The sequence below is a fragment of the Haplochromis burtoni genome, unplaced genomic scaffold (genome assembly GCF_018398535.1).
Source record: "Haplochromis burtoni strain Fernald_Lab_line unplaced genomic scaffold, NCSU_Asbu1 Contig_310, whole genome shotgun sequence".
In the NCBI taxonomy this organism is placed as follows: domain Eukaryota; kingdom Metazoa; phylum Chordata; class Actinopteri; order Cichliformes; family Cichlidae; genus Haplochromis; species Haplochromis burtoni.
This window is the reverse complement of record NW_024582671.1, coordinates 351,242-366,352: the sequence shown is the minus strand read 5'-3', so window position 1 is coordinate 366,352 and position 15,111 is coordinate 351,242. Positions and strand designations below refer to the sequence as shown.

At 51.6% G+C, this 15,111-nt stretch overlaps 1 protein-coding gene across 5 annotated transcripts in view; it reads right to left on the bottom strand.

Moving 5' to 3' along the window:
• The window catches only part of LOC102289652 (metabotropic glutamate receptor 7), a 176,723-nt gene that overhangs the window by 62,818 nt on the left and 98,794 nt on the right, over positions 1–15,111 (bottom strand). For 4 of the 5 annotated variants that reach the window (XM_042228188.1, XM_042228187.1, XM_042228189.1 and 1 more), the window contains exons 6-7: positions 12,758–12,958; positions 9,216–9,355 (exon numbers count right to left, since the gene is read on the bottom strand). In XM_042228188.1, the coding sequence (XP_042084122.1) occupies positions 9,216–9,355; positions 12,758–12,958 (341 nt within the window). Of the gene's footprint in view, positions 1–6,807; positions 9,114–9,215; positions 9,356–12,757; positions 12,959–15,111 lie in introns of those variants that run through there. The other variant, XM_042228191.1, reaches the window with a different exon arrangement.

Here is a 15,111-nt window from a genome sequence, read left to right as displayed (position 1 = left end):
GTTTGATATATGGACCTGCAGCGGAGTTTAGGCCCAGACACGGCTAGTGACGTCAGACTGAACAACCGGATAAGGAAACCCCTGAGGAACGGTGACTAATCCCTTCTTGCAGCATGCAGCCAACGGGGAATTTATTCATTTATCGTGTTTTGTTGTACCGTTTTATTTTTAGTGTCTTAGGCTGAGTTTTATTTTGTTAATGCTGTGTAGTTTTCACAGTGGCTTTGGAGAGACGTCTTCAAATAAACCAGTGATGGAAAAACTACTTGCGTCTGCCTGTGCTTTGAGGGAGTCATACACATGTATGTGCTGTACAGCTGCATGTGCTTATTATTATTAATAAATTATAAAGAACAGCTGCTGCGTGAGTCTGAATTTCAGCTGTGCCTGTTTGATGTGACTTAAATGAAACTTAATGCATGAAGGGATGAGTGTAATGCTGTTTTATTAATGAGTTTTCGCTCTTTCAGGTTTAAAACGCCTCTTTAGAAAGCGTCCGATCCGATGTGTCAGCGCAGGATTCTGAGTATTGTTCAGTACGCTGTTGTGTGAAGTGATGCGCTTGTGGAAATGAGCTCCAAGCCCTCCCTGAAACGCTGCCCAGACCCTGGAAGGAGCTGAGCTCTGACGGATGCTGTGTGTTTGTTATTGTGTGCTGATGAATTTGGCAGATAGCTGCTCGCCGTCTGATCTAAAAGGACTTGGAGGGATTTGAAAAGCTGCTGTGACCCAGAGCTGATGCATTACAGAGCGCTAAGGACGTCCTCAGACAGATTATCTGCAGAGGCCGATCTCAATGAGCCTTTGGTTCCGGCGGCACCGGGAAAGAAAGTCCAGAATCAATAGCGGATGTTATCGCCGCCCACCGTGATCCAGGTTGCCCCGGCTCCCCGCCCGCCACCAAACAGCCGAGTGGATAACCTGGAATAGCCGGGGATGGAAGGCCGCGTGGGGCTAACAGCCTGGCTCGTCTCTGTCCAAGCTGACAGTTCAGAGCCAGCCTCTAATCCCCCCCCTCAAAAACAGGCGGCGGTCCAGCTCTGAAGGGAAGGAAACGCATCTCTCCCACACAGCTCCTGTCTCCTAATTCATTTTCCCTATTATGAAATTCTGATTACATTCATCAGCATTTGCTTCCACACATCCATCCATCACTCCCACGTCCCATCCAACCTTTTCACTGCACGCCAAGCATCATCAGAATTACATGACCGGCTGACACAAATCCCCGCTGCTCCTACTCGCCATCAGCTCACAGGCAGGTGAATCCGCCGCCACGTTTAATGCATGGACGGCGTTCAAATCCTACTCGTCACATAAGAAACGAGCCCCTCCGCACGCCGTGAGAGAGTGACTCACAGCCTCACTAATAACACAAATCCAGACGGGATGGGATGCAAAACGCCACGAGCGGCGGCAGGTCAATCATTTAAATGAAAACGCCATCTGTCTTCTGGCCTTCGCAGCGGTCAGGAGGGCTGCCCGCCGCCGAGGCGTGTTCAATAATTCACCGCGAGCTTTGAAGAGGTGTCACAGCTGGTGGAAAGAGCCCTCCCCACACACACACAGCCTCAGCAGCTGATTAAGTGTCCGGGTCCTGAACTCAGCCGGCACGCCGACAGCTTCGTCCAACACAGGAAATAAAATGAGGACAACTGTGTTCGCTGTAAAGGTTACAGCAGAAACAACGCTGTTCATTACGCTTCCTGCAGCTCTCTGCATCACGGCGCTCAGGAGCGCTCCACCAACTCGACCAACAACCCGAGTCACCCAGGTACCAATTATCCTACCCAGCATCCTTAGATACCGCCGACCCAAACCAGTAATGTGTCCTTTCACACACCTGGAAAAATAAGGGTGAGACCGAATGTCCACATAAAATTCATCTGCTCTGGGGTCCAGCAGGATAAAATCGATTATTTATGACTCTCTGAGCACATGAGCCCAATCTGGGTCACAAATCAGCAGACCTGTGGGGGTGTGATTATTCTACACGCCGTCTGACAAATACGACAGAGAGGAAGCGAAGCTTTAACACGTTTCAGGAAAGAGAGGCGGCTGGTTCGGAGCCAGAATCTGACTCTGGGCCGTCGGCATCATCAGCCGGCGCACTAATGTTTCTGCAAAAGGATGCAATTACCGCCCGCGTCCGTGCCGACCTGAACGCTGACCGTCGCTGAGCAGAAACGTCCCAGACGTCCCAGCAAATCGCCCCCAAGTCAGACGGTGCCAAGAGCTCCATCTGAGACTCTACAGGCCTCAGTCAGCAGGTTAAAGGTCAAAGTTCATGACAGTACAACTAGAAACAGACTGAAGGAGTAAGGCTGTTATGAAAGCCTCCTCTGTGAAAGGACCTCGTCAGACACAAATGAGTCCTGACGTGGGTTTTTGGCATTCTGCTGCACATTTATATACTCTCCTCCTCAACCTTTGCACTTTTTAGAGGAAACACCTACAAATGCACCTGTGTCCACGCCTGTCCATCACGCCGCTTTACTGAAACTTTACATGAAGCTGAGCTCTGCAGGAGAACTTGTGCTCTGTGGGGTTCGGGGAGGGCTAGATGCTCCGCCCATGGTTAAGCGCTGACGAGGCTGATCCTGACCGATAATGTGCTGCTGGCAGACGGCGTCATGAAGCTTTGCTTCGTCTGGTTCCTGTCGGAGGCCGGCCTGCAGGTTTCTGCTGTAAATGAAACTAAAGGTCAGATTTGCAAGGAGACAAAAGGCGAGCGAGTAAATGTTCACTGGGTGTAAAATGGAAAAAGAAACCGAGGAGGTCCGTGAACACTCCCTGCGCCTCCCTCGCTGTTATTCTTATCACTGTCGGGCAGACCTTTGCTCCCACGCCTGCTGTCACCCTCCTCGTCGATAAGCCGGCGCTGTGATGCCGTTGTAGGCCGCGGGTCAGTGTGGGTCAGGTGAGCGGTGCAGGGGAAGCGCCTCTTTCTGCTCGCTGTTAGTCACAGCATCGTCTGTTCGCCTGGAAGAGCCAATAACACATCAACACTCTCTGGGGGGGGGAGCTTCCAGTCTCACTGTACCAGGGACGCAGTGACGGGCTCTCCGCACCGTTGCCATGGATACCTTTTTTTTGGCCTCGATTCTTCATTGCCCCCCCGCCCCCTCGCCTCCTGACTGCGTGTTGGATGCTGTCGGCCGGTCGCCCAGCAGCAACCGCTTCACAAACATGTCTCGCTTTCCTCCATCTGCCCGCACGCAGAGGGCTCGTCTGCCCCGCCTCCCTGTTCTCACACGTCTCCCTCTTCCTGCCTTCTTTTCATCTTCGTTCCTGGTGAAGCACACAAGCACCGCAGGAGACGAGGGGCTCGCGTCCCCCCTAATATTAGTAACGAGCAGTCATGAAACGCCTCCCGAGGCTAATTTCCTCCGCCTCGATATTCAGCATCAAACCGACTCCGGAGCGTGAGGAAGCTCACTGAACTCTTCGCGTCTCCTTCATGTTGTGCTGCAGTCTCTTTAAATGGATATGCAGGATAAAGCGAGCAGAATCCATCTGTGGTATCGGAGCAGAGCAGAGGGACGCAGCGAGCCTTCTCCACGCCACAGAGCACAGGAACTCCCATAACCATGGAAACAGCTTCGCTGGGCTAAAGTGACACTGAGAGAAACAAGCCTCACCCAAAGTCCATCGAACGTCACTGTTTGATGTCTCCAGAGGACCAAACGGTTTAACAGGACCAACTTGGCTCTCGCTCTGCAGGCCTACTTGTTGTTCCTAGAGTATTTAAAAGTAGAATGGGAGGCAGAGCCTTCAGTTTTCAGGCCCCTCTTCTGTGGAACCAGCTTCCAGTTTGGATTCAGGAGACAGACACTATCTCTACTTTCAAGATCAGGCTTCAAACTTTCCTTTTTGCTAAAGCATATAGTTAGGGCTGGACCAGGTGACCCTGAAGCCTCCCTTAGTTATGCTGCAATAGATGTAGGCTGCCGGGGATTCCCATGATGCACTGGGTGTTTCTTCTTCACTTCCCTTCACAGATTCCTGGAGGTGTATTTGCTTCCTGTGGTTTCCTGTCTGTAATTATAATCCCATGCCCCTCTCCCTCCTTTCTTTGCTCCTCCCTTCAGCTGACAGAGGACAGCCATCACGCAGAGCATGTGACTCTCCACACTCACTGTAGTCATCCTGTCCCTCCTGACCAACGGCCTCCATTAAACTGCAGCATCTCTCGGCTGAGAACAGGAAACTCATCAGAGACAAGATCACAGGCATGCCGGCGCCATTCATCCTCCATGTGACAAACACACAGCAGCCACACGCCACGTTCTGTGAGCGCGCTCAGTTTGCTGACTGAAATCAGTCCCGCCTCCGTTAATTATTCACCCGGAAAACTGAAAAATGATCCAGAGGGCTAATTATGATTCAACGTATCATGTAAAACTGCTCAGAGAAGTCACAGCCGCCGCAAACAATGCGAGCAGATGTTCATTGGTAATCACATAAATGTCCAGCAGGGGCAGCAGCGAGTCAGTCCCCACAGCCAACAGGTTTACAGGCCGACACAGGCTGCTGGTTTCTATAGCACTTCCTGAACCTGCGAACATGTTTGTCTGTGAGTGTCTGTAGGGTGTTTACACACAGAGAGGGCGGAGTCACCAGCTTCAGCGCGCCTGAAACGCTCTGATGAGTCAGCAGTGTGTCTGCGTAAAGCAGCCTATCACGGAGCTGCTGCCAGGTGATCGACGGTGATGATGATGAAGGTGGAGTGGCAGCTGACAAACAGGAATTCAGGATTTCCAGTGAAACATGGTCTCTGATTCCATCTGGTACCGATTAACAAAGAAATACCGAAATGAAAATGAAATCTCTCCGACACGAGCCGACTGCGTCAGCAGCAGCTCGGAGAAACGTCGACGAATCTGCAGCACGAGTTTAAAAGTTTTCTTTAACGAAGCGATAACAGGCGTGTGTGAACAGCACGAGGATTAAACCTGATTTAAAGCCGCGAGGAAAGCACCTTCAGCTCACTTAAGCCTTTATCAGACTCCCACGGGCACCGTGCGAGGTGCACTTCACAGCAGCGCTCGGCGCTCCAACATCACTGCGGTGCGAAACGTTGCCGTGTGCGATGACCCGCTGCGACTCGAGATTATTCTAAAGCACAGAATAAAAGCTCTGTGTACATCAGCTGAGAGCGGGCGGCGTTTTCCCTCCACAGGTGAGAGATTGAGGTCCTTTGTTCTTTGATGCCGGTGCCGAACAAAAACAAGTCTGACCCTGCTTCAAAGAAAAGCTGCAGATGGAAAAAACAAACAGGGAATTTGAATAATTATCTTCCTTTTAGCTGCGTTTGAGACACAAACTGAAGAGCCGCTGTGTCCTTTATCTTTGAAGGGGTTTAGAAACAGACATCGTGTCACACGTGTGCTGCTTTTATTGCTGCGAAATATTCACAAGACTGTCCAAAGGAGCTGCAGAGGAAAACTCAGAGAGTGTAAACATCCTCGGCGCTGAGCGCATCATTCCAGCGCACAGCCTCGATCAACACCAGTTTAACCACAGTGTCCAGTTTAAAAGAGAGCCTGTCAGCTAGAGGCTGCGGCGTTCGCAGGTGGCGGCGTGCCGCTCTGCTCTGATGAAGGCAGAGCCAAGCATCATGGTTTCATTTCAAAAACCAGACGTGGGCGGGGCCCAGCAAACAGCACTGAGGCTCAGCTTCTGACCTGGAAGCCTCCGGTGACTCTGCGGAGACGTCTGGACTGGTAAGGTGTGATTGGCTGGAGCAGGGAGTTGTGGGAGTGTCTGCTTGGACTGCTGGTTGACATGGTTGTGCAGGACAACAAAACCTGGCTGTGAGGCCTCATATTTGAGACTTTTTAAAGGCGCCCTGATAAAAATCATAGCTCTGTAAACCTGCTGAGGCTGTCACCAGGATGCAGGTGACCCCTCCCTCCTGCTAACAGGTGTGCTCACCTGCGCTCTGTCAGCTGCAGCTGCAGTGGACAGTTTAATGCGGGTCCTGACACTGTTTCAGAGTCCCACAGAGGGAAAGATTAGCTTTTTAAAATCATTAAAAGGAAGGACACCACAGGACACAGACAATATTTCTCCCCTTGTTCGTCTCCTCCCGCCTCCCCTCCTCCCTCCTGACATCTGCTGTTAATCCTCTCCAGGCCACAGACCCCGTTTCATCCCATTCCCAGCCTCAATTGAGATTAATTCAATTTATCACTTGTAATTTCTTCTAGCCGCCAGTAAACGGCTCGTGTATTAGCCCGGGCTCCTCAGAGGGCCAAATTGATTCTGCATGCTGAGCGATGCTTTGTGCATTCAGGATACCAACACATGTCGACCGAAGGGGAGGAGGAGGAGGAGGAGAAGGGGAAGGAGGTCTTCCTCACAGCTGTGTGTGTGAGACACTGAAGGAGTTTGGTCACCTGCAGCCACATCTGGGGGTTTAAACAGGAAGTGGTGCTGCGTTTCACCAAGACCCTCCTTAGTGACCACTTCAGTGTGAGGACAGCAAGGTCCAGGAGGAGCGAGGTCCAGGAGGTCCAGGAGGAGCGAGGTCCAGGAGGAGCAAGGTCCAGGAGGAGCAGGTCAGGAGTCCAGGAGGAGCGAGGTCCAGGAGGAGCAAGGTCCAGGAGGAGCGAGGTCCAGGAGGAGAGTCCAGGAGGAGCGAGGTCCAGGAGGAGCAAGGTCCAGGAGGAGCGAGGTCCAGGAGGTCCAGGAGGAGCGAGGTCCAGGAGGAGCGAGGTCCAGGAGGTCCAGGAGGAGCGAGGTCCAGGAGGAGCAAGGTCCAGGAGGAGCGAGGTCCAGGAGGTCCAGGAGGAGCGAGGTCCAGGAGGAGCAAGGTCCAGGAGGAGCGAGGTCCAGGAGCAGCTGCAGACACTCCTCACAGTACAGCCAGGTTGGAGACGCCTCTCTGATCAGCTGCAGCTCAGCGCTCTGATGTCATGGAGCAGTGGGAGGAGACACCGGCAACGTGACCTCGGATTCTCCAGACAGCGCAGGTACTGCAGGGGGTCAGGGGTCACCCAGGGGACCTCCACAGCACAGGGAGGGGCTTTTAATGTTGGAGGTTACCATGGTAACAGCACACAGAGACCGTCTGCAGCTTCAGTCTGAGGAAACACCTGCTGTCAGCTTCAAAAGCTGCAAACAAAGTATTTGAATAAGTGCACGTGTCCTCGTGTGACTGCACGCTCCATGAGCCTGTCACTGCTGAGCACGTCAATTTCCCCATTGAAGCATTTTCTATTGTATTCTATTGTATTCTATTGTATTCTATTCTATCATACACACATGAACTTCACGTGAAAGCATGTATTTATGTTTCATGCTGATATTTGCTGCTCTGTCTTCGCCCTTCAGAGTCTGCGGATCAGAAAAGTCAGATTTCTACGAGCAGCAAAGGCGTCTCCGAGGAAACGTCTCCACGTGAAGAAGGTGACCTGGAGCCGGCGGCGGCGGCAGGACCGGCGGCGGTGACTCTGAGCTCGGTCTTTCATGTCTCAGCAGGGAGCACAGGTCCTGCTGGCTGCTGAGGCTGATCTGTGGGAGAGGAATCCCTCGCAGGCCTCCTCCTCCTCCTCGCTGATGGGCAGCAGACTCTGAGCTCCTGATGATCACGCTGACATTTAAACGTGTGTCGGAGCTTCTACCGCTGTCCTGCTGGCTGCTGAGGTTTCCTCCACTCGAACATCCACCCGACCAGCTCCTCCCATCACGGGTCACATTCAGCTTTCTGGTTATTCACTCATCTTTGGCCCTGTTCCATTTTTAACTTGATTTTGTTTGTAATGGTTGTGTTCACTTAGAGACGGTTTCACCTTCAAAGAACAGAAACGTGACCAACATGAGCGGAAACATGCATGTGTTGTTAGGGGCGTGGCCTCTTTGTCCTTTGTATCTGTCCATCACAGTCGGGGTCTAGGCTGGAAGTCTCCTCCTCTTGAAGGCGACTCTTGCAGCTTTTAGCCAACCCTGGTACAAATCTGACCGGCATCAGACGGCGACCTGTCCAGGTGTGCCCCGCCTCTCACCCGATGGCCGCTGGCATAGGCTGAGGCTGACCTGGATAAGTGGAAAATAGATGATGGATGGAGCAAATCTAAAAAAATCCACGGCCAAAACGCTGAGTAACTAAATGAGCCGAGCGTATCAGTAATATGTCGCCTTCACAGCGTTGCAAACACGAGGACGGAGGAATAGCAGCTCCTGCTCTGCCACATCGGGCTGTGCAGCTGAATAATTTAGTGTTGTGAAGAAGCAGAGACGTGGCCCTGAATGCAGAAGAAGAGCGACTCGCTGGCTGTCCAGATCACGAGAAGTGCAACGAGCGAGTCACATATCAGAGCGTCTCCAGCGCCCGCCGTAGTTTTGGCTCGCCGTAGCGTGGAATAACGAGAGAGAGGCTCCAGACCGGACTTCACTGAGGCGATCGTGGTTACTCAGCCTAACTGTGACATGTTTCAGATCCAAACCTCCATCCATCCAGGTCTCAGTAACTACACCTGACCGAGCGCTCTGACCCTGAGTATTTAATCTCAGCAGTATTTAGTGTCTGCTCTGTGCTTCTTAACGTCTCTCCGTCCTGATCCAGACTTTCACAGGAGCAGACACTCCAGGTAAAACCCATCATCGCCAAAAACACCAGAGACGTTCAAAGGCTGAGGCAGCACACAGACCCCCTGAAGCAGGAAGTCTCAAACATCGTGGGTGGAGCAGAGAGTCCACGCCGCTGCTCCCTCTCTTTGTTTCGCAGTACCCTCTGCTTCGTCGAGCTGCGGCTGGCTGACTCAGCCTAATAAATTTGTAAACCTCTCACAGCATCAGATAATCTCCTCTGCCTGACCGAGCCTCCAATTAGCCCGTGTTCAGGGCCAGATGTGGTGTAAACGCGCCCGCTAATCCTGCTGGCAGTCCCAGCTGAGACGGAAGCCACCCGCGAGGCGGGAATGGTCCACGCCGTGAGATGCAAACTCAACAAATCCCGTCCTTAGCAAAAAAACAGAATGGATGGGTTACAGCACATCACCTGTAAGTAATGAGGGCAGCTCTCTGTATGTACACCTCCTGTAAACGACGCTGCGCTCTGACTCTGAATCAGCCGTGAAAAACCTCCTGGCCGAACTCTGAGGGGTCACCTGTCATTTAAAGGTGTTTCAAAGGTCAAAGGTCAACACGAGTCCTTCACATTGACTTACATCAGCTGGTCTGTTCAGATCAGCAGCATCTTTTACACTCACATGGAGCTGCAGCGTCTCCGTCCACTGTCCAATCATGCGGTAGCCCGGCCCGGTCACGTTGTTCCACTGATACTGGAACAGGTCATACCGCCCGGGAGCGTCGCCGTTACGGTTGAACGTCACAGACGTACCGGCACTTCCTGCGGAGGAAAACAGAGACAAACAGCCAATCAGCTCACAGAGCTTAAATTAGTTTGGTCAGTAATGAGCCGCCATGACCTCGAAGATGCTGGAAGACGATTACAGGACAGTAAATTACCAGTAATACCAGTATACCCAGTATTACCAATAGTAACAGTGTGTGATTCTGGGCTGGCCCACACAGAAGGTGTTGTGTGCTGATAATCAGGGCGTTGCCGAAACGGCGTGTGGAGCCACTGGCAGTCAAAACAAACGCAGACGGAACAGATGGAGGAAAAACGTGTGAGTCCAACGAAAAACAGGAAACCTGAGTAACTCGCAGCAGCCAATAAACTGCAAAGCTCCAAAACTCAGGTCGCTGTGGGAGACACGTGTTCCCCGAGCGGCTGGAGGCTGGTTGTAGGTGCAGACTGTCAGCAGGTGTGACCTTGTGATCGCTTCGGTGGCTTCCAGATTGCTGTGGCTGCCTGTAGTTGCCATGGAAACGCTCACTAACTGGAGGAAGCTGGAAGTGTGACGCAATGAAGAACATTCACCTTCAAAATAAAAGCTTTTGACATGTGTTGGTTGGAGCGGTTAGGCACGACTTTACTTTGAAGGTAAATGTTGCGTGTTTGTGTCTGCACACACGTCTGTGTCTTCTGTGAAGATGAGGTCATTAAACATGCTCCAAAAGGCTCCACCTACTCTAGTTGAAGCCCAGTAGACAGCTAGCAGCTAGCTAACAGCTATAGCCGCCTGTGTCCTCATCCACCTGTCAGTCACAGAGGCCACGCCCCTAATAATGCAGACTTTAAATTATCTGCAGAGACCAAGCAGGTTGTGTATCAGGCTGTTATGGTTATTTTAACATGGGAGTCTATCGGGACTGACTCACTGCTGCCCCTGCTAGATGTCAGAGGAACTGCAGGTTAGTGCTTTGTCTGTTTTCAGAGTAAAAGTACGGCGAGGCTGGAGCGACCGCAGTGTTCATGCTGAGCTGTGAAGGCTCCACTCACACCATCACTAACTGTTTTCAACTGCTGAATACGCAGCCATTCATTTCCATTAATGATGTCTGACATAAGCTGCAGCATTATTGATGCAGACCATAAGAGCACCAGTGCATGTTCACTCTGCATGTGTTTGGTGGCATGAATGCATCCTGAGAAAGAAGCTGCGACGAACACGTGTGATCAGCTCAGAGATAACAACTTCTACACAACTACAACTTCTACACAACTACAACTTCTACACAACTACAACTTCTACACAACTACAACTTCTACACAACTACACGTCAAACTCTTTGTTAGAGATTCGAAGCCTGAAATTCAGGACCATGGACAGCACACACACACACAGACACACACAACACACACACAGACACACACTGACACACACAGACACACACACAGCCACACACACACACTAGCACACCACACACAACACACAGACACACAACACACACACACACACACACACAGACACACACACACACACACACACACACACAGACTACACACACAGACACACAGACACACACACACACACAGACAGACACACACACACACACAGACACACGACACACACACACAGACACACAGACACACAGAACGACACTAGACACACAGACAGACACACACACACAACACACACACACACACACACACACACACAACACACACTCACAGACACACACAGACACACAACACACACACACACACACACACACACACACACACACACACACACAGCACCACAGACACACACACACAGACACACACACACAGCACACACAACAACAGACACACAGACAGACACACAGACAGACACACAGACACACACACACAGACACACACACACACACACACAGACACACACACAGAACCACACAACACACACCACAAACACACACAACACACAGACACACACACACACACACACAACACACACAGACACACACACAGACACACAGACACACACACACACACAGACACACACACACACACACACAGACACACACACACACACACACACACAGACACACACACACACACACACACACACACAGACACACACACACACAGACACACAGACAACACACACCACACACACACAACACAGACACAACAGACACACACAGCACACACACACACACACACACACACACACACACACAGACACACACACACACACACACAGACACACAGACACACACACACACACACAGACACACACACAGACACACAGACACACACACACACACACACACACAGACACACACACACACACACACACACACAGACACACAGACACACACACACAGACACACACACACACACACACAGACACAGACACACACACACAGACACACACACACACAGACACACACACACACACACACACACACACACACACACACAGACACACACACACAGACACACACACACACACACACAGACACACACACAGACACACACACACAGACACACACACACAGAGACACACACACACACACACAGACACACACACACAGACACACAACACACAGCACACACAACACAAACACACACACACACACACACAGACACACACAGACACACACACACACACACACACACACACACACACACACACACACACACAGACACACAGACACACACACTGACACACAGACACACACACACAGACACACAGACACACACACACAGACACACACACACAGACACACACACACACACAGACACACACACACAGACACACACACACACACACACAGACACACACACAAACACACACACACAGACACACACACACAGACACACAGACACACAACCACACACACACACACAGACACACACACAGACACACAGACACACAGACACACACACACAGACACACACACAGACACACAACACACACACACACACACAGACACACACACACACACACACACAGACACACACACACACACACACACACACACACACACACACACACACAGACACACACACACAGACACACACACACACACACAGACACACACACACACACACACACACACCCCTGCGAGCAGCTGTCAGCTCAGTCTGAGGAAAACTGCAGATGATCTTTTCCTTTTTCATTTTTTGCTCCTACAAACAAAAACATGTTTAATTTACTGAAGCATCAGAAAAACATGACAAACAACACGGACACTTGTTTTTTTGATGAGCGGTCCGGGTCGCTCTCGCCCGCCCGCGTGCACGGTCAGCATTAATGCGTGTTCGGGTTCAAGTCGCTGTGAGACGTGATTTTACGACGAGGATAAAAACAGAAATTTACGAGCAGTTTATAACCAGCGGCGTGTCTCTGGCCTCGAGCTCAGGGCGCGAGCAGCTTTATGGGCCGCGGAAGGACGCGGCCATCGGTTCACTCACCGTTGAAGCTGACGCTGCGGATGTACTTGAGCAGTTTCTTGCCCCCGGCGATCTCCATCTCGGGGCAGATGCCGGAGTTCTCGGGGCACATGTCACGCTGCATGTTGTGGAGAGCGTGGGCCATGGCGTACACGGCGTCGATGACGAACTGCACCTTCCCCTCCTGCTCGTACTTTGAGTCGATGCCGATGCGCTCCTGACCTGAAGGACACAGAGGTCACACAGAGGTCACACAGAGGTCACACAGGAAGCTGCTGACGCTCGCTGGGTTTTTTGCTGAAGGTGACACAATTACACAACATATGAATGAGCATTCCACACACACACACACACACACACACACACACACACACACACACACACACACACTGTGACCTTCATTTGCAGTGAGTGAGCAGAGGTGAGTTTAGCAAAGACAAACGTGTGTGTGTGTGTGTCTGTGTGTGTGTGTGATGGCACAGAGGCATACATACACCACAGTGGGTTAACTGCAGGACTTTGAGGGTGAGGATGGAGGGTGAGGATGGTGGGTGAGGATGTGGGTGAGGAGCTGCGCACGGCTGAGTCAGTATTAATAATGTTTATCGATCGCGCTCTTTCATAACGCCTCCAACAGGCAGCGCTGTGACTGCAGTCTCTGCCTCTGCTGTGATGAAAGGAAGAAAGCGCTAAAGAAACAGCAGCTCAGTTTAATCAGCCAGCGAAGGAAAAACTCCCTCAAATACAAGCTCCGCCTTCTTCAATGAGCTCCACTTCCTCTTTTATCCATTTCAAATTCCACAACACAGCAAACAAAGGCGCTCTTCCTGAAAGTGCTGAAAGTGAAACTCCAGCAGTACCCGCTGGGTCTACGGGTGGAGAAGGCGGAGTCTCAGCGTACATGGTGATGTCACTCAGTCATTAAGCGACGCTGCATCTTTAACTTCACCCTCCTAAAACACGTACGCTCTCCTCAGCACACAGGTCTGAGGTGATTGATCTGAACCTTCAACTGATCATCTGAAACCTCATCAGAAACGGTCAGTGAAGGACGGCTGGAGGCAAGGATCTGATGGAGCGATGGATCCACGTCATGGTCAGTGCGTACGAGCAGGTGAGAGTCTGCAGCCACCTGTGAGGCACGGCGGAGGCTCTGCCATGGTTTCAGTGCTGTTGGAGATCTTTGATAAACTGATGAACTTTGAACTCAGAGAGGTTCCATCGGAGTCTGACCCAGAGAGCAGAACAAAAGGAAGCTCCAAAGAAGATCTTTACTCACACAGACCACGCCCCCTCAGCAGGTCAGCCTCACACACAGCTCGTCTGTATCATTAAATCCTACATCACAGTGTAAAGTATGGATACGAACGAGTACAGTGTTTACACCGATGTCTCATCCCTGACTCTGAGGCGATGGTTGGTTGGCACTGACACGTCTGCCTCCTTCATTTGGCTCCGCGTTTAAAGGACGCGTCTTTGTCTTTGAGGCGTCTCCATTCTAGCTCGTCTGTCTTCATGCTATTCTCTCTGTTTGAGGAGCTCAGATCTTTGGTCTCAGCCCAGAGTGACTCAGAGCGCTCAGCGCCGTCAGCTGACCAGCGAGGAGCTCGGGAGCAGCGGTGTTTGCACTTCTGTCTTTATGCTGTTCAGGAAGAGGTGGCGAGGCCCAGGATGGCCAGAAGGCAGACGTACGGCAGCGAATAGCACGGCTTCCAGATAATGTGGTCACAGGCAGAGACTGACGGCGTCGTCCTATCTCTGCTCTTAAACCCTCCCGAGGCCCCGCCTCTCCAACCCTCCATGTTTATCTGCCAGAGGCAAAGGGAGCCGAGCTCAATGTTATCTCATAAACAGGAGTCCCTCTCTGGACCACCTCACACCCCGGAGCTGCTGGCACAATCTTATCTGCACGGCAGCCTTCAGAGGCACCGCCGGCACAATGTTATCCTGCAGCTGTCCTCACCCGGGCCGTTAGCCTTCAACCACCTGCCGCAGGAGACCCTGAACACATCACAACACGGAGGCTGTTAATGAGAGAGAGCCATTCAGGAGCTGTCCGGGACAAGAGCGACGCCAAAACCTACGACAGGCTCCACATTTCACCCCAAAAACCATTCAAAGAAGAAAATCAGAGCCAGAGAAGCGCCTACAGTACCCATGATGCACCTGCACCCTGAACTGATGCCTGACAAAACCAAACATCTGTAACAGGGGAAAGTCCAGTCAGTGGTTAGTTCACTGTCTGCAGTGAAAGTGGGAAAGTCCAGTGTCTGTGGTTAGTTCACTGTCTGCAGTGAAAGTGGGAAAGTCCAGTGTCTGTGGTTAGTTCACTGTCTGTAGTGAAAGTGGGAAAGTCCAGTGTCTGTGGTCTGTTT